Source organism: Delphinapterus leucas, chromosome 3, assembly GCF_059928025.1.
Source record: "Delphinapterus leucas isolate spDelLeu-1000000601 "Yukka" chromosome 3, BTC_Dleu_Yukka2, whole genome shotgun sequence".
Classification (NCBI taxonomy): domain Eukaryota; kingdom Metazoa; phylum Chordata; class Mammalia; order Artiodactyla; family Monodontidae; genus Delphinapterus; species Delphinapterus leucas.
The window spans coordinates 31,918,797-31,938,239 of record NC_143131.1 but is presented as its reverse complement, the minus strand read 5'-3'; the positions used below and the strand labels follow the sequence as shown (position 1 = coordinate 31,938,239).

At 32.3% G+C, this 19,443-nt stretch overlaps 1 protein-coding gene across 12 annotated transcripts in view; it reads right to left on the bottom strand.

The window, feature by feature from the left end:
* The window catches only part of NIPBL (NIPBL cohesin loading factor), a 215,050-nt gene that overhangs the window by 108,055 nt on the left and 87,552 nt on the right, over positions 1-19,443 (bottom strand). For 10 of the 12 annotated variants that reach the window (XM_089908775.1, XM_089908777.1, XM_089908774.1 and 7 more), the window contains 2 exons: positions 17,644-18,270; positions 10,115-11,740 (listed from right to left, as the gene is read on the bottom strand). In XM_089908775.1, coding sequence (XP_089764901.1) covers positions 10,115-11,740; positions 17,644-18,270 — 2,253 coding nt within the window. The remainder of the gene's footprint in view (positions 1-10,114; positions 11,741-17,643; positions 18,271-19,443) is intronic. The other 2 variants (XM_089908779.1, XM_089908780.1) reach the window with 2 other exon arrangements.

The following is a 19,443-nucleotide window of genomic DNA, read 5'->3' as shown; positions in this document are numbered from 1 at the left end:
GAAAAGATGGGAGAGAAGATTTCATAATTGACATGCAACAAGTATAAAATATTTAAAGGTAACTTCAGCCTGTATACACTTGTTATATGTTTATATTTAATATATCAATTATATATTAATATATGAATAACATATATAATTCTACTACATAAAACTAAGTGCTCACAAATATTAAATATCCTGGCAAAAATATTATATTTGGCTAATTTCATACTACATTTATAAATATTGGATAAAAAATAGGAAAATAATTCAAAACTCTATCTAGATCAGTCTTTTTAATACTCAAATGACAGTGTGAAATACAAATTTTGAGTCTCATTTGCTACAGAATAAGGAATCTAGTTATCAGATGCACCTATATAAAATTTCAATTTTATATTTATATTATGTTCAGCAAACTAAAGCCTGTGAGTCAAATTTGCCCCATCACCTGTTTTTGTATATAAAATTTCATTAGAATACAGTGACACACAATCATTTACATATTGTCTATCCCTGCTTTCGTACTACAATGTTAGAGATAAGTGGCCTACAAAGCGTAACATATTTTACTATCTGGGCCTTTACACAAGAAGTTTGCCTACCCTCAATTTATATCCTGTTATACTTTATTCAATATGAAACAAAGTGCCACCCACCCTGCAAGTGCAGTCACTATATAGGTATATTCTGCACAGTTTAGGCCATTGCAAATTGGTTTATTTAATGAAGACAAAATACCAAGGAGTTGGTTTAAAGCAACTGAAAGAACACTGTTACAAATGAAGAATGCACAAGAAAAGATTTTAAGAAAACTCTTGTTTTAAGCATCATGGTTTTGATATTGTGCAGTTGTCAAATTACCATGAGGAAGAACTACAAAAGGTATCTACATTTTATTTTAGAAGTTTTTTATGTAAATGACAATTTACTACTACCTAATATAGAAACTAGGAGCAGGGATCATAACATCCTTTCCTTAATATATATACACAGTGAGAAAAAGAAATGATAGAAGCACAACCTAACTTGCTTCAAGGAACGAGAAAAAGAAGAATAAAGTAGAAAAAGAAGAATAAACTCAGCCCAAAGTTAGTAGAAGAAGGAAGGAAATAACAAACACCATGGCAGAAATAAACAAAAATGAGACTAAAAAGAGAATAGCAAAGATCAATGAAAGTAAGACTTGGATTTTTGAAAAGATAAACAAAGTAGACAAGCCTTTAACTATGCTTACCAAGAAAAAAAAAAGACTCAAATAAATAAAATTAAAAATGAAAGGGGAGACATTACAACTGATACCACACAAATACAAAGGACTGTAAGAGACTACTATGAACAATTATACACCAACAAATTGGACAATCTAGAAGAATGAATAAATTCCTACAAACATATAATCTACCAAGATTAAATCATGAAGATATAGAAAATCTGAACAGACCAATTACTAGGTGACTGGTCCCAAAAACCTCCCAACAAAGAAAACCCCAGGACATATGACTTTACTGGTGAATTCTACCACACATTTAAAGAAGAATTAATAACCAATTCTTCTCAAACTCTCCTAAAAATACAAGAGGAGGAAACAGCTCCAAGCTCATTTTACAAAGCCAGCATTCCCCTATACCAAAATCAGACAAGGGCACTACAAGAAAAGAAAAATTACAGGGCAATATCCCCGATGAACAGAGATCCAGAAGTCCTCAACAAAATATTAGCAATAAAAAGATCACATACCATGATCAAATGTGATTTATTGCAGGGATGCAAGGAAGGTTCAACATCCACAAATCAATCAATGATACACCACGTTAACAAAGTGAGGATAAAAATCATGATTATCTCAATAGACGCAGAAAAAAACATTTGACAAAATTCAACATCCATTCACAATAAAAACTCTCAACAAAATGGGTACAGAGGGAATGTACATCAACATTATAAAGGCCACATATGACAAGCCCACAGCTAACATTATACTCAATGGTGAAAAGATGAAAGTTTTCACTCTAAGATCAGGAACAAGATAAGGATGGCCACTCTTGCCACTTTTATTCAACATAGTACTGAAAGTCCTAGACAGAGCAACTAGGCAAGAAAAAGAAATAAAAGGCATCCAAATCAGAAAGGAAGAAGTAAAACTGTCACTATTTGCAGATGACATGTTATTATACACAGAAAACCCTAAAGACTGCACCACAACTGATAGAACTAATAAACAAATTCAGTAAATTTGCAGGATACAAATTCAATATACAAAATTCAGTTCTTTTTTGATACACTAACAATAAACTTCCAGGAAGAGAAATTAAGATAATTCCATTTATAACTTCATCAAAAAGAATAAAATATCTAGGAATAAACTTAACCAAGGAGGTGAAAGATCTGTATACTGAAAACTGTAAGGCATAGTTGATGAAAGAAACTGAAGAAGACACAAATAAATGGAAAAATATTCCATCCTCATGGACTGGAAGAATTAATATTGTTAAAATGTCCATACCACCCAAAGCAATCTACAGATTCAATGCAATGCAATCCCTATCAAAATTCCAATGGCATTTTTCAGAGAAATAGAACAAACAATCCTAAAATTTGTGTAGAACCACAAAACAGACAAAGAGTAAAGCAATCTTGAGAAAGAAGAACAAAGCTGGGGGCACCACACTTACTGATTTCAAACTATATTACAAAGATACAGCAATTTAAGTGGTATGGTGTTGGCATAAAAACAGAGACATAGATCAATGGAAGAGAACAGAGAGTCCAGAAATAAACTCATGCATATATGGTCAATTAATTTACCAAAAAGGCACCAAGAATATTCAATGGGAAAACGATAGTCACTTCATTAAATCGTGTTGGAAAAACTGGACAGCCACATGCAAAAAAATGAAACTGGACAGCTATCTTACACCATACACAAAAATCAACTCAAAATTGATTAAAGACTTGAATGTAAGACCCAAAACAATGAAATTCCTAGAAGAAAACAGGCGGCAAGCTCCTTGACATTGGTCCTGGCAATGACTTTTACCAAAAGCAAGACAACAAAAGCAAAAATAAACAAATGGGACTACATCAAACTAAAAAGCTTTTGCATAGCAAAGGAAACCATCAACAAAACAAGAAGGCAACCTACTGAATAGGAGAAAACATTTGCAAATCCAATGTCTGATAAGGGGCTAATATCTAAAACATACGAAGAACTCATACAACTCAATACGTAAAGTAACCAAACAATCCAATTAAAAAATGGGCAGAGGATGTGAACAGACATTTTTCCAAAGAAGACATACAGATGGCCAACAAGTATATGAAAAGGTGCTCAATATCACTAATCATGAGGGAAATGAAAATCAAAACCATGAGATATCACCTCACACCTGTTAGAATGGTTATTATGAAAATGACAACAGATAAGTGTTGATGAGAATGTGGACAAAAGGGAACCCTTATGTACTGCTGGTGGGAATGTAAATGGGTACAGCTATTATGGAAAACAGTATGGAGGTTCCTTAAAAAATTAAAAATAGACTACCATATGATTGGGCAATTCTACTTTTGGTTATATATCTGAAGGAAATGGAACCATTATCTCAAAGATATCTGCACTTCCATTTTCACTGTAGCAGTATTTATAATAGCCAAGACATGGGAAAAAAACCTAAGTTGTTTAGCTCATTGATGGGTGAATAAAGAAAATGTGGCATATAGACACAATGGGATATTACTCAACCAAAAAAAGAAGTTAATCCTGCCATTTGCAACAACATGGATGGACTCTGATGGCATTATGCTAAGATAGATAAATAAGTTAGAGAGAGAAAGACAAATACTGTATGATCTCACTTATACGCAGAATCTAACAAAAACAGAATTCACAGAAGCAAAGAACAGATTGATCTTTGCAATCTGTAGGAGGTGGATGAAATGGGTAAAGGCAGTCAAAAGGTAAAAACTTCCAGTTATAAGATAAATAAGTTCTGGGAATGCAATGTACAGCATGAGATGATGGATGTTAACTAAACTTACTGTGGTAATCATTTCACAATAAATACGTATAGTCAGCCCTTCATATCTGCGGATGGGGAACCTGCGGATACAAAGAGTTGACTGTATGATACCATTTTATATAGGGACCTGAAAGCATCTGTGAGGGGTCCTGGAACCAACTCCCTGTGGATACCAAGAGATGACTGTATATCATATCATTATTTTATATACCTTAAACTAAAACAACGTTATATGTTAATTTTATCTCAATAAAACTGGAATGAAATAAATGATGGCAGCAATGTTTTCAGATATACACTGAATATAAAGTATGTATACACAAGTGAGACTTATCTTAAAAAATTACTTCATTAGATAAATTCAATTAAAAATGGGATAACTGGGGCTTCCCTGGTGGTGCAGTGGTTGAGAGTCCGCCTGCCGATGCAGGGGACATGGGTTCGTGCCCCGGTCCGGGAAGATCCCACATGCCGCAGAGTGGCTGGGCCCGTGAGCCATGGCCGCTGAGCCTGCGCGTCCAGAGCCTGTGCTCCGCAACAAGAGAGGCCACAACAGTGAGAGGACCGCGTAATGCAAAAAAAAAAAAAAAAAAAAAGGATGACTGCATTTCTTTATATAAAAAAACTAGACCAATTTTAGCTCTGACTATAAGATTCACTTTGGTCTTCATAACTGCACAAAGTAGGAAAAAAATTGGTTCCTCTATTTTAAAAGTGAATGAACTCTGAATCAGAGCTTTGAAAGGCTATGATTTGTTGAAGGCTCTGATTCCAGTGCTCTTTGAACTACAATGTATAATGGTCTTAACGGAATTGTCAAAAGTTAGCATGTCAGTAGTCAAAGAATGCTATTTTTTTGTAGGTGCAGAAGAGGATCCATATTTAAAAATTCATATTATATTGTATCATATTATATCATAGTATAGTACAGCATATACTGTTAACTAATATATATTACTCTAACATACTGAATTCTTAAAAAAACTACTGAAAACATCCTCATATGAGAACTTGATACAGATATTAAGATAATGAATACCTACTTGATATACTATAATACATTATAATATGTATTATAACATACTATATTATACATATTTTATACATATATTATACAATATATATATACACAATATATATACAATATATACTATATATATACTATATTATACATATTTTATACATATATTATACAATATATATACTATATATATATTATACAATATATACAATATTATACAATATATATATTATACTATATATACAATAATATTAAAATATATTAACTATTTAATACTATGATATACATACAATGTTACAGTTATCAAGTAGGTATTCATTATCTTAATATCTGTATCACGCTCTTGTAGGGGTGGGTTTCAAAAACATTTTTTAGAATGAGAGAATTCAGTATGTTGGAGTAATGTGTATTTCTTCATAAACAGTAGAGGGTTCTCTTAGAATTAATCATTTGTTTTCTCTCACCCTTCAACCATATATCTATTTCTACAGATAAGAAAACCTTATAGAAGCTATGACCTTAGCTGGCCTGAGATAATGAATGGGAAGGAAAGAGAACACTGCTAGCAAACTTCAATACATTTAATTTTTATGAAAAAATTCTACTTAATGAATCTCTTTAAATCAATAGTTATATCAATTATCTACTAAGTAATATTTGAACCAGAGAAATTCTATAAATAGAAATCATGGACAAAAGTTTTCAAAGTATTGCTCTAAAATCACAAGTCAAGTGTGTATTATGCCAACTTCTGTAATAAATACTCTCCAAAAACTTCCTAAAGATATAACTAATGATAAAGTCTTTACGGAAACTAAAAGTTTTATTTTTTTAGAAAAGTATTTTATATATTGTTCAAATGAGCCAAAGTAAATTTCTACTGTAGCATAATTAAGGATTTTGAATATTATAATCATAACTACTTTACTGAGGATTTCTCAATTTAGGAATTCATAAACTATGCCAAAAATTCATTCTCAGAAACAGTACTTTCTCTCAGACTTACGAAGCCTAGAGTCATAAACACAATCCAATACTACATAAAATATGAATGCTACATAAAAGGCAAAAACTAATTTTAGTGACCAACATTTTACTACAGTAGTAACTGAGGTGAAATAACTGCCTCTAATAATGACTGCAATCATTAACTAATCAAATGAGCACTATATTTTAAACACTATTGACTATTAGAGCTGTTAGATAATTTTTTAGTTTAAAGGCCATGATCTCAAATAACAGATGGTATGTTATATTCTTGAAAGCAGTAAGTGCAAATGATGGAAAACAATACACTATTAAGAAGGAAGTAAGGGGAGGAAGAAGAAAAAGTGATTTCCTTGGATATAAAGCTTAGGTATTTTGAGACACTCAGGAATTGTAAAAAACCAAAATCAAATTGTTATGGTGTGTAATTACAAATAATACACTGTTAGCAACACATACTGCAAATTAGTTAATGATCATGCCCAGACTTAAAGATGGTATAAGTTTATATTTTAATTTGGAGACATACTGTACATTAGGGTATATTAGGATAATATTTTAAGTAAAAATATTTTAACCATAAAGACATTATTTTTGCATTTAATATACTGCTTGAAGTATATTTTAATAGATAGAAGATTTTTTTTAAATTTAAAGTTTTTACAAAGGTTATGTTGGTTCTCCACTCCCATCTCCCCTTGGCAAGGAAGAAACAAGGTGATGGTAAAAAGACTGGGAAGATAACAGCCCCAGGAAATCAGAACAGAATGGATTCTGAGCCAATCTTCTAACAGCTATAGAGCAAAATAAAGGTAAAGAATAAATTAAACAGACATGAATATGAGTAGGTCTCCTTTGGAGCTTAACAAAAACTAGTAGTTGACAGGGTGGAAAGAGGTATTACAAAGTTCAGGGAACAGCTGAAAATTATGTAGCTTTTGAGCTAGGATCTACAGGTGGGAACATAAAAGATAAATATACAATTTTAATCTGCACACAAAAGCCTTTTCTAACATGGTAGCAATACAGTCTATTCATTCAACAGGCATTTAATATGCTCTTTTTTTTTTTGCGGTATGCGGGCCTCTCACTGTTGTGGCCTTTCCCGTTGCGGAGCACAGGCTCCGGACGCGCAGGCTCAGCGGCCATGGCTCACAGGCCCAGCCGCTCCGCGGCATGTGGGATCTTCCCGGACTGGGGAACGAACCCATGTCCCCTGCATCGGCAGGTAGACTCTCAACCACTGTGCCACCAGGGAAGCCCAATATGCTCTTTTTATGTCCTAGGTATTATACTAGGTACTAGGGCATACACAGATCCCCAAAGAAATAAAATTAAATGTAACAATGTCACTTTACATTTAATAAGTTCACACAACAGACAAAAGTAAGTAACCTATACTGGGAGTCATAAACCTATACCCCTACCATTCAAAATTTACCAGCTTAAAGCATATTCAAGGAATTTAAAATTACCCTAAAGGATGGCTATTTTAAATATGGGTATCAGATGAAACTTTATGGCTCTTCCAAGAAAGGAAAACCTACCAAGAATTCTGGCCCTAAGGATCAACAAAAAAGTATCCCAGCAATATTCAGTTTTTACTTAGCAAACACCAATATGTCAGAATATGTGATTTTCTGTGACTCTCTGAAGAAAATACCAAGTAATGTGTACTACAAAGGGTCAGTAATCCACAACTGGCCTTCCTATGCATGTAATTTAAAAAGTCCACAATTATATACCTCTGCTATTGTTAACTTAGTAGCAGAGATCTAAAATAAAAGCAAAATTAGTACATTGCTGAAAAGCAGATATTAATTCTATGGTATAAATAAAGCCAAAAAGGTATCTACATGGGATCCCGAAATGAACCTAAGCATTGATGAAAAGGTTCACTTAATATAGTTGCATATATATTGATATATGTGTGTGTATATACATACATGCACATGCATACACACAAACACCATACTCTAACAGGCAGACACACCCAGATTAGTTACTCACTAACATCAACATATCAAGTATATACATTTGTGTTAAAAAGTATATTTAGGAAAAGCACTGGATTAGTACTAAAAACTTCGTATTCACAAGCAATGAAATTACATGTGGAAAAAACCAGGAGAAATAATACAGCAGTTACTAATTAGGAGCTATATTCATTTCTTGATATTCAGCTATAAGGATTCTTTGTTAGAACAGAGCTTAGAAAAGCAAGGCTGGCATAAATAAGCTGACAGAGGGCAGGGGAGAAAAAGATGGTCTAGATCAAGGGGACAAGAGGGTACCACTTTCCATCTTTCCATCTGACTCTTCTAAAGTTGTATAACTTATACTCTTTAGTTTATATATATAAGCCACTTCCAAACTTTCAGTGAAAATTAATAAAGACAATCTTTATCTAAAAGACAACAATTCTAGTGCAAGCCACTACATTCTAACAAGCTCTTTTACCTAAACGATTCTGAAAAGATGCATTCAAGTTAAATACTAAAGACTATTAATTAAAGCTAAAATCTTAATTAATTTTTATAGATCTGACAGCCGTAATTTAAAATCTGAAAGCTTCACTAAAATAGTACAAATATTAGTGATTCAGAGGCAATCTTTTTTCATTTTTGAAAGACAAAACCAAATAAATTAACAGTGAGAAAGTAAACGTTTGAGAAGACAAGAATAAAAACAGATTAGTCATGACACATTATTTATTCGAATACAGTTCTTAGTAGTAATACTGTTTTCAACGAGCTTTTTTTGATAGAGAAGGTACAACGGCATTTTACAAAACTAATAACCAATACACCTTCTGTATCTCCTAATACATTAAGTGCAGTTACACAACTTTCTGTGATGATGCAAATGTTCTCTCTCTGCGTTAATAAGGTAAACACTTGTCACATGTTGCTACTGAAAATATAAATTTTAAATTGTATATAGTTTAAACTTAATAGCCTAAAGAGGCTAGTGACTGTCATATTGGACATCACAACTCTAGAGTTTCATGTATTTGTTAATAAGTATAAATCTAAGTTCTTAATGAACTTCTTTCACAGAATGTGAATTTAAAAATCAAATAAACTATCACCTCTGTTGCCTTAAAAACTATATCCCAATCTATTTATATTGCACGGGCTAAACAGGTCTTACCACACAGCATCATTAAATTTTATATATACATATATAAAAAATAGTATACAAAAGAACACAAAATTATATTTTCTATACAAACTGCCACTGTATTCTCAGCACTTAAGACTTTTTTTTCCTCCTGGAAACAATACTATTTATGTAACCAGAGAATTTAACTCAGAACCATGAGAAAAAAACCCACAAAAGACCCCCAAAACAAAAAAAACCCAAACAAATAAAAATACCAAAGAACCTTTAAAACTGATGATTTAACCCAATTTAAGAGGTAACTACCATTCCCTATTACTCTTCCATAGAAAAGGGTAAAACTACATATTTTAAAAAATAAAACATTCATAACTAATCACCTCCTCCACAAAAAGATGAAATAACCTTTTATATAACTTTCTAAACTATATACAGTCAAACTATTCATCAGTAATTAACTCAGAGACAGATCTGTGAGAAAACAATATTAAGAGACACTTAATATTCTTAAAAGAATTTATAATGTTAGTTTTTTATACCACATAGCTTACTGAGACTTTAGAAATTAAAACTCAGTCAATTTATTACCTAATTATAGAGAATGGATTCTCTCTACAGTCAAAATAACTTTTAAAAAAGTTGTTAAATACATCTATTTCAGTCATCCATTCGAATCATTCACTTGATTAGCAAGCAACTTTCAAAAATACTGAAATAATTAAACAGCAAAAGGAACTCTTCTCTGTGAACCAACAGTAAAAATCACGACTACGGTGAGTAGCAGGGGTGGGAGAAAAAGAATTTTCAATGAGAACTTTTTATCTATTATTACTGCAAATAATTTCACTGTTGTTTTATATTGTTCTTTCCATGCAGTAGTGTTTTAATTTTTGTAAATTTCCATTTTTTTTATCCATAGTAACCCTAAAACTTAAAAGAAAACTCACTAGAACACAGATGACATCAGAGTAAGTATTCTTACCTTTATTTGACTTTGATGGTTTATTCTTGATAGGTTTAAGGGAACTTCTTGATTTATCCTCTCTATCTTTAATAAGTTTCTGAACATCATCCAAAGACAGTTTTTGCAGGACTACTACAGGCTTAGCTCCTTTATTTAGATCTTCAACTAATCCCATTTTTTCTACTTTGTCTTTCTGCTCTCCTTTCATTTCCATTTTCTTTGTCTCCTGAGTAATATTGCCATCTTTATCCCTCTTGATTTTTGGAATGACAAAATTTTTCAATGCACCAGACCTGCCCCCCAACAAATAACTTGGAAATTCTGCCTTATTGTCAGGGTGTGTTTTATTACTGTCTACTTTACTCTTGTTACCCTCTGTCCTTTTATCATCTTTACTATTTGGTGATTTAAAACCAGGCTTATCAGGTCTTGATTTATTAGAATCTCCTTGTTTAACACGAGGACTGTCAGGTCTTGCTTTCTGCTCCCCAGAAGATGGTCTTTCCCGTGAGTCCCCTGATTCATGTCTGTGTTTTCTTTCTATTTTATCAGGTTTTGAACCATCAGATTTAATGCCATGTTCATTTCTACTAGAGGATCTCAATGTTTCTGGTCTTCGAACCCTAGATTGATCCCCCCGATGTCGTTCAGATTCACTCCTGTCATCTGACTTTTGTTTACTATCATGGTCACGTCTTAGTGACTCAGAAATAGATCGCCCATCAGGTCTCTGCTTTAAGGCTTCAGCTCTTTCTGATTTTAACCGAGGTGAATCAGATTTAATGTCCTGTTTATGTTTAGACACTTCAGGTTTTTTCTCTGTTGATGGCTTTCCAGAATCCCTCCTATTTTCATGCCTATGTTTTGGTGTTTCAGGCCGACCTTCAGTTTTTTGCTTTGGAGTTTCAGGTCGGCCCTCACCTTTCTGCTTTGGAGTTTCAGGCCGTCCATCACCCTTTTGTTTTGGGGTTTCAGGATGCCCATCACTCTTTTGTTTTGGAGTTTCAGGTCGGCTTTCACCCTTTTGCTTTGGGGTTTCGGGTCTTGACTTTGTTGTTTCTGATCTGCCATTATTTTGTTTGTTGTCATTTAACTTTGTGTCAGACACTCTGTTTTCATTCTGTTTAGGCTCGGCTGTGGTGCTCTCATTTTGTCTGGATTCGATCATTCTGTTCTCATTCTGTTTAGGCTCTTCTGTTTGTACCTCAATTTTAGTTTCTATCTTACTTTCACTAGATTTTGTCTCTACCAATCTGTTTTCATTTGGTTTAGACTCTGCCAATCTACTTTCATTTTGTTTCACTTCACTCTTTAAAAGCTCAGGATCAGACTTTTTTTTAGGAGTCTCAGGATGGTTTTCTGGTGTAGATTTAAGATTTCCAATAATATCTTCCTGAAGAACAGAAATAGGTGCATCATTACATTGTTTGATTTCTTCAGGCTTTTTTATGGAGTCTGAATCCTGAGTTACAGAGGCCTGAGAGTCCACTCTTCCTGCCTGATGAAGATCAATGCTAACCATTAATGCTGGCCTTGACCCATTTCCCGTAGAACCCGTCTCCTGAGAAGCTGGTCTATTACCTCCTGTAGCACCCCCAGCCTCCTGTGGGTAAGAATCTTGTTTTCTTTTTTTCAAAGGCTTATCTGAAATTCAAAGATAAATATTCAGTATCAGTAATAGACATATATTCTTATCTTATTAAAAACCATATGGACTTTGACTATTTTTTAAAGTCACATTTTTAAAAAATGTGGTGAATGCAAATGTCAATACACATATATAAAATAGTAGGCACGAATGGCATAATACTTTTAAACCAATGTTTGAGGAAATATTCATGCTTGCTGTACCTCAATAAATATTAGTGAGTATAGTATAAAGATCATTTAAACTGCTAACTGAATAAAAACTACAAAGAGCCCCAAATCTGCCAACATACAAAACAGGGTGCTTTTGTCACATGTAAGAGAAGTATGGAAAAGAATAGAACTCAAAAGAAAATAGAAATCATGCCACTGGAAAATAGGTAAATGAGGAGAGTAAGAAAAAAAAAAAGAATTTAATAGTTTGTTATTAACCTTTGATCCAGGATTCAAATTCTTCAAGGTGTCAACAGCACAAATGGAATTTAAAAGCTAACACACAGTTAGACGTATCTTTACACAAGGAAACATAATTATAAAAATGAGAAGCATATAATAAGAACTTTTTAGGTAAATGCTATCTTTCTTAAGCAACTTCAACTGAAGAAAAATGCTTCAGCTCTTCAACATAAAGTCCTAGGGGTCTATATACTGGCTTAAGAAGAAATTATTTACAGTATTTACGTGCAATTTAAAAACAAAAATACACACAAACACAAATCTACCACTATAATAAAATGTCATGGTATTTTTAACAGCTATGTATTTCTGTGCATGATTCCACTTGACTCAAGAGGCTCCTAGGTCATTTTCTATAAACTGAATTTCCAATTCTATAAAGTGAATTTCCAATTAGGTCTTGGGAATCATAACATGATATATAACTATAACATTATAGCACCCTGAGACTTTGCCTGCTTTAATGATACTTGCTGAATTGCCTGGCTGTTTTAAAAGTTATTTTTAATCTTTTTTATTATTCAGGAGAATCTTTAGATTCTCTTATACTATTCATTAATGTGATACAGTATCACTTAAGGAAAAGATCACAAGGTGAAAAGTCAAAATGACCACTAAAAACAGCCCCTTAATATTAGGGAACCAAGTTCTGAAAAAAATGTTTTTAATAGTAATGATGCTTTTATACACCAAAGTTTCATCATTTTGTTTTGAAAGTGAGAAGTAGCAGTCCCTTACAGCTTACAATCTAATTAAATATTACTAAAATTTACTTCAGATATTTGCCAATAATTTTTTGAAGAACTAAGCCATTCTGCTTTTTCAGTAATTCAGAAGTCAAATCTATCATCACATATACTCCACTTGCGAAATAACTACACGATGATAATAATAAAGTATATTATGATTAAACTGTTTTCCCTAGTTAAAACTAACCTGGTAAGAACTTATATGAAGCTTTCTGCATCAATACCTAAGAAAAAAGCACTTAGAATACTAATTTATAGAATTTTGCTTTTGAATGTTCTGCCACACAAAATCATCTTTATATCTTGCCAATGGGCACACCAAATAATTATTACCTCAAAAACAGGATGCTTGTAACCTTATACTTATCCCTTAAACTTCTATGATAAGCATTTAGAAAAAAATTTTAAGGATCTAGAAATTTAAATAGTATAATCTAATCTAAGATTTTTATATTTTTCAATGAAATATGCTGCATGAAAGTCATTAAAATGGTAACCTAAGCATACTTAAGAACTATTGATAACATAGATCTCAGGCATCTGAAGATCTCTCTTAAGAGATATGTGGCTCATCCTATTAATATGAACAATCTGTCTTTCAGAAGAACATTAAAATAACTTGAAGGCTAAATTTTAAAAGATTATAAAATACTTAATAATTAATAGATCATTAACCTCATTCTAATTTATCTTTCATTATTAAAATGGAAATTTAGCAAAGTGTTTAATTTCAAAGAAATTATCATGTTTGATTTAGTTATCTTTATAGATACTACGATTATTTATAATAAAAACATGAAAAGCATTTGCACATGAGTGGTGTATGAAGATTGGGGAAGACCTTATAATTTTCTCTACTATGCATAAAATATTGCTAAATACAAAGTTTAAATTTTTCAATTATTGAAACGTACTACACCTCTTCTGTAAAACCTGGAAAAATTCCATTACTGCTGCAAGAACTCTTGGATACGTTAAGAGCATGCAGGTTCTGATTCACTTCATCTGATTCAGTTCCACCACGAACTTATTCCTGTAAAGTGGCTCTGAATCTGCACAGGCCACTTTTGTCTATTCACTTTTGTTATCAGTCTTCATTATATAATAATCTTCACCTAATGATGGAAAGCCATCTCTATGAAGAATAATTTTAATATTTGGGACACTATTACCTGTAAGCCCTCTAAAGCACTGGGAGCCATAAAATTAGCTATCAAAATACAGGTGTTCCTGAAGAAAACGCATACAAAAAGATATAATTTTAAGACGAACAGCACTTGTCATCTTGATACTGGTATTTTGAAAATAATATCTGGCCCTTAAAGAAATTGTGAACTCAATTGTGCTTGTACGAAACAAACTATATCACTTGCCTAAATCTACAAGTGATAAATGAAAACACTTAAAGCAAAAAGCAGAACAACTGTACACACAATAGCCAATTATAAAAAATGAAAAAGTCCCATCCCTAAACCACAGTACAGGCTAAGTGACTAATTGTCCTATTCCTGTCCCAAATCCCAGTCCCTTATTCCAAATGACAATAGATAATAATTTACTTCTAATCAGGGTTACAGTGCAAGAATATTTTAACATCATAAAAAACATTAGTGAAGCTAGACCATTCCTTATACTTGCTAACATGGAAAGTGGACCTTGGGAAAAGATGAAACAGGCAAAGATGAACAAAGAAACCCCCTCTTAAACAAGAGAAAGCAGGAATTTTCAGCACATGGAGATATTAATGTCTATGACAGCTCATCCCAGAAGCAAAGAAAAAGAGCCTTTTGAAATTAATTTATGTAATTACAGATGTTAAAAGTTTGGGCAAAAGACTGAGAAGAAGGTCCTTCAGGAATATTATAAAACATTAGGTTGCACAGAATTAACCTATCAGTGTATATAAATCTCTCCAAAGAAGAGAGAACAGGCCAAAGGAACATAAATATCTAGCAGCCAGAAAAGTGTCTTCTGTGTGTGGAACAGAGGTGTATTAGGTTATACCACAGCCTGTGTAAAATATTTCTAAGAGTATTCTATCTCTTTTCCTGAATTCCATAGTTATCAAACAACCATGTTTGCCAAACTTTCTAATCTATTTACAAGGTACACGTTTTTGATTTATGGTCTATTGAGGGGAACGCTTCATTCATTCGTAACAAATGAATATAATGGGAAACAAGCTCAGAAACTAGAGCAGAGCACTCAGTAAAACCATGTATACCACACAAGTAGTCTTGTTTGCTCCTTGCTACCAGCAATAAAATAGTTATAAAAAAGTACTCAGTGCCAAACTTTAGAATACAGTAAATATCAATTTTACAATATACAGTAGTTCTAAAATGTAGTGGTAACTAGTGATAAATTCATTTCAAAGAAGTATTTCATTTCTCAAGGGCCGACTGTAAGACTACCACTTCAGGAAACTTTACTTTTATTTATGACCTCACCTACAAACTTAGAGCAACACACCAACCCTTTAATCTTTCCAAAATCTCAAGATAACTGCTTATATATAAAACACTATCTCATCATACAGTGCAGAAGTTGAATATAAAATGACAAGATACAAATGTTAGCTGGTACCTAAAATTCCAAATGTTTTCAAATAAAGCTGTCAGAAGGCAATTTAGAGATGACAGCACTAATATGAGGTCGGCCAAGTCAGCATAACCAATTTGGAAAAACCATCTAAATCAAACTGAAAATCAGATAGTTCATCTTTTCCCTTAAATCTTCATAGAACCAGATACCTCTGTAAGTCAAATTACATTGTTTCAAAATTGTAAGTCAACTTTGCTCACTCAACTTTTCAATTATCTTTGTTATAGTCACACCATCAGAGATTACAGAGAAAACTGATAATTAAAATTAAAATATACATAACAAGTGTCAGGAAGAACAGTATGATGCTGTTTGTCGATTTTGTTTTAATCTCCCAAAGAAAAGTTAGTAGTCTAAAATAAGTTTGCTAACATGCAATTAGCATTATTTACTATCCTTATTTCCATTCAGTTTTTAAAAGTAAAATCTTTGGTTTTAACAAATATGATACAGTAAAAGTTCAAAAAAGTAAGAAAAAATGTTCACCATTTCCTCTGCTTTCATTCCTACCAACAATCAGGTCATTAAAAAAAGATTATACTCCTTTTAAAGAATATAATTTTCCAAAACACAGATTAAAACGTCATGCAAAAGTTCAGTTCTCAAGGCAACTAATATTTCTTGGTCAAGAAATTACAATTGTATATGTTTTCTGCAAAACTGTCACAGGACTCAGGAATTTTGGAAAGGTTAATATTATTGAGAGCAGCTGAATAATATTGCTCTCTTCATTTGACATGCATATACTTTTATAAGAGGTTAGAGGAAGAGATATATATTGGAACACAGAGTTATTTCCTAAATCCCACACTACTAAGCAAAGAGAAAAAGGGCAAGCAACACTTTATTTCATCTTTAACGTCCATAATTTGCTAGTTAAAAACAAAACAAAAAAACAACACCAGTTCCCTAGCCAATAAAATGAAGATTTCTAGCAATCTCTTTATTTGCATCTACCCGTGATTTACGCACTTAGCAAACACTGTAGTACAACAATTGCCAAATACAGTCTGTTTTTCCAGTAACATTAAAAAGAGACAAGTGATAGACAGGAAACATAATATGAATCTTCAGCATGTTTCTCAGCAGAGGAACACAATTATCTAGAAATGATCCTGTCACATAATGAACAAGATCATAGAAAAAATGAGCTCTAGTCAACATCAAGAAGTTTTGCTTTATAATGACCAAATAGAAACTCTAAGAACTATAAATCAATCTAGAATAGTTAACTATAAAATTAAATATTAAAGTATTCTTTGGTTTGAATGTTCAAATATGTATATGCGTCTACTGTAGAGACATCAAATTCATAAATTACTAATTTCAACCACTGATTCATTAGTCTCTCTAAAAATTTAAGAGATTTTATACATAATGTTCACCAAATAATCAAGAAATTAACAAAACTTACTTTGATTATAATTTTTATAAAGCACAAAAAGAAAGCCCCATAAACTCATAGAACAGGTGTCTTGAAAACCCATCCTAATACACTAGTCAGACAAAAGAGAACACTTAACCATAGTCACCAACAAAAGATCCCTGATTCTTAAAGTTGGCTATTTCATATTAAAATTCTTTCCTAATTTTTTTACTTAAAAAAAACTTCACATTTATTAAGAGGTGACAGAATTAGAAACTAAGTGAAAAATCTAATCGCATAATAAACATACAAACTTTTCTTAAATGTAATGATTCAAAATAATTCTATAGTGGTTAACCTTGTTTTGGTAGAAAAAAGGTGAAGATGCAAAATTCTATTAACATAACTTGTGGAAAACACATGTAATATAGAAATGCTTATGTTCATTTTAGTAGACAAACACAGATAAAATCACTTGGTATATAATAGGTGACAGATGTGTTATATAGAATTACCATATCTCAGATAGTGGTTTTAGATAAAAAATGAAATTAAGCTTTAACTTCTGAGGGACGAGCATTTTAGTAATAAAACCATAATTGAGGAGAAACATTAAAAATTATAAAATGTAATGAGAAAAAGAAGAGTTACTTTAAAAAACTTTTTTGACATTATAGTTAAATATTTGCCAAGAGCATGAAGTGGTAGTAATGAGACTATTTTACCTTTATCTTGAACTTCTTTTGAAAAGCGCTCCCTTTCAATAGCCGATTCTCTCTCTATTCGCTCAATTTCAGCCAATGCATCCAATTCCACTTCATCATATATAGGTCCCTGTTGTGATACCTGTTGCTGATTCTGTACCACAGAAGTCTGGGGCTGTTTTGTAGCAACTGAAGTGTTCTGCTGTAAAACAGGCACTTGATTTGCTGGAAGGAATGCTGTTTGTTCTTGCTGCGACAAACACTGAGCAGCATTTAGTGGGCGGTTTACATCCTGTGGAGTAATGGGTGTTTTTGAAGTCTGTCCTGGGTACTGCACATTAAAAGGAATATCATTTTCTGAAACATTGCTATTTTCCATACCAGAAAGCATATCCTCTTGCTGGTCCATGTCTGAAGACCTTACTCGAGAAAGTCTTAATGTAAGTTTAGTAGAGTCCTTGGATGGAGAGCTAATGATATCATACATTGCAGCTTTCTCACTCTGGTCTTTTTCATCCTTGCCTAATTTCATCTTCTTCTGCTTCTTTTGTTTTCTTTCTGGAGAATCTAACAAGATGTCTGGTGGAACATCTCGAGGTGATGAGCAAGGTAGAGACTGAGACTGTAGGATTAAAGGTGGTCTTGATCCTACAAAAACAATTCAACAGGAACGAACAGTTGTGCTAGTTTTACATTTTCAGACAATGTGATAGACATATTAAATAAGTGACAATACAGTACCACTAGAAAAAATGTTAAATTATCTCATCCAAGCTACTTATTTACAGAATATGAAAAGAAAGCCTAAAGATGTGTCCCCCATGGTCTTTTTGCTTGCTGGTAGATGATCCAGGTTTGAATTAAAATATGAGTATTCCATCTTCCAGACCAGTATTATTTCTATTTTTTCACGTAAAAAATATAAATACTTAGCTTGAAAATGGCAAAGACTTCACTATTTCTAAAGATGCAACACAAATATTTTGGGTATGATAATCTCTATTCTCTCACTTATTATCTAAGAAAACTGACGTGTATAAAGTAAAAATAAGTCTGTCAAATTACAAAAAAATAAAAAAATTAATCCTAGGGTGTACACTCACAGGAATACTTAATGGTATAAGAAAAAGGAAGTGGGAAAAATTACAATGATCAGTCTTCACTTACTTAAAAAATTGGTGGTAAAGTATTAATTTATACCTTTATGTGGTCTTCTCTTTCTCCCTCCACTTAACATCATTCACATACTCTCTTCAGCTTGCTAATCCTCCTTTTATTAGAAAAATATGCAGGTCCAGCAAATAAAATATCTTCAGCCCAGATCCCATTAAATTAAACACTATACGATATAAGGAAGTGTTAAAAGCAAGCTAATCGAATGGGAAAATTTTTCCTAGTTAACAAGTTGTCAATGAGGAAGAACTGCATCAATATGCTTCAGAAATAAAAGTATAATTGTATCTGAATAATATATACATTTCTTTGAATTAATTATAAAAATTTTAAAAACCCATAGGAAATTATAAAAATCAGTCAAGCTAAAAGTGCTTTATATATGGTTGGCCAAAAAATGTTCGTTCGGGTTTTCCATAACATCTTACACGTTATAACACGTCATATTGCCTTTTTATTTAAAGTTTACGTGTCATATTATATATATTTTAGAACAAACTTTAAATTCCAACAATTTATCTAAAAATTAAACTAGGCTAATTGAAGATGCATTCAACCTTCAAAACTAGTTGGAAAAAACCCTCACGAACAGAAATAGAGGCTTCTGATGACTAATGTGTTCGTGAGGTTAACTGTCCTAAAGTTTTC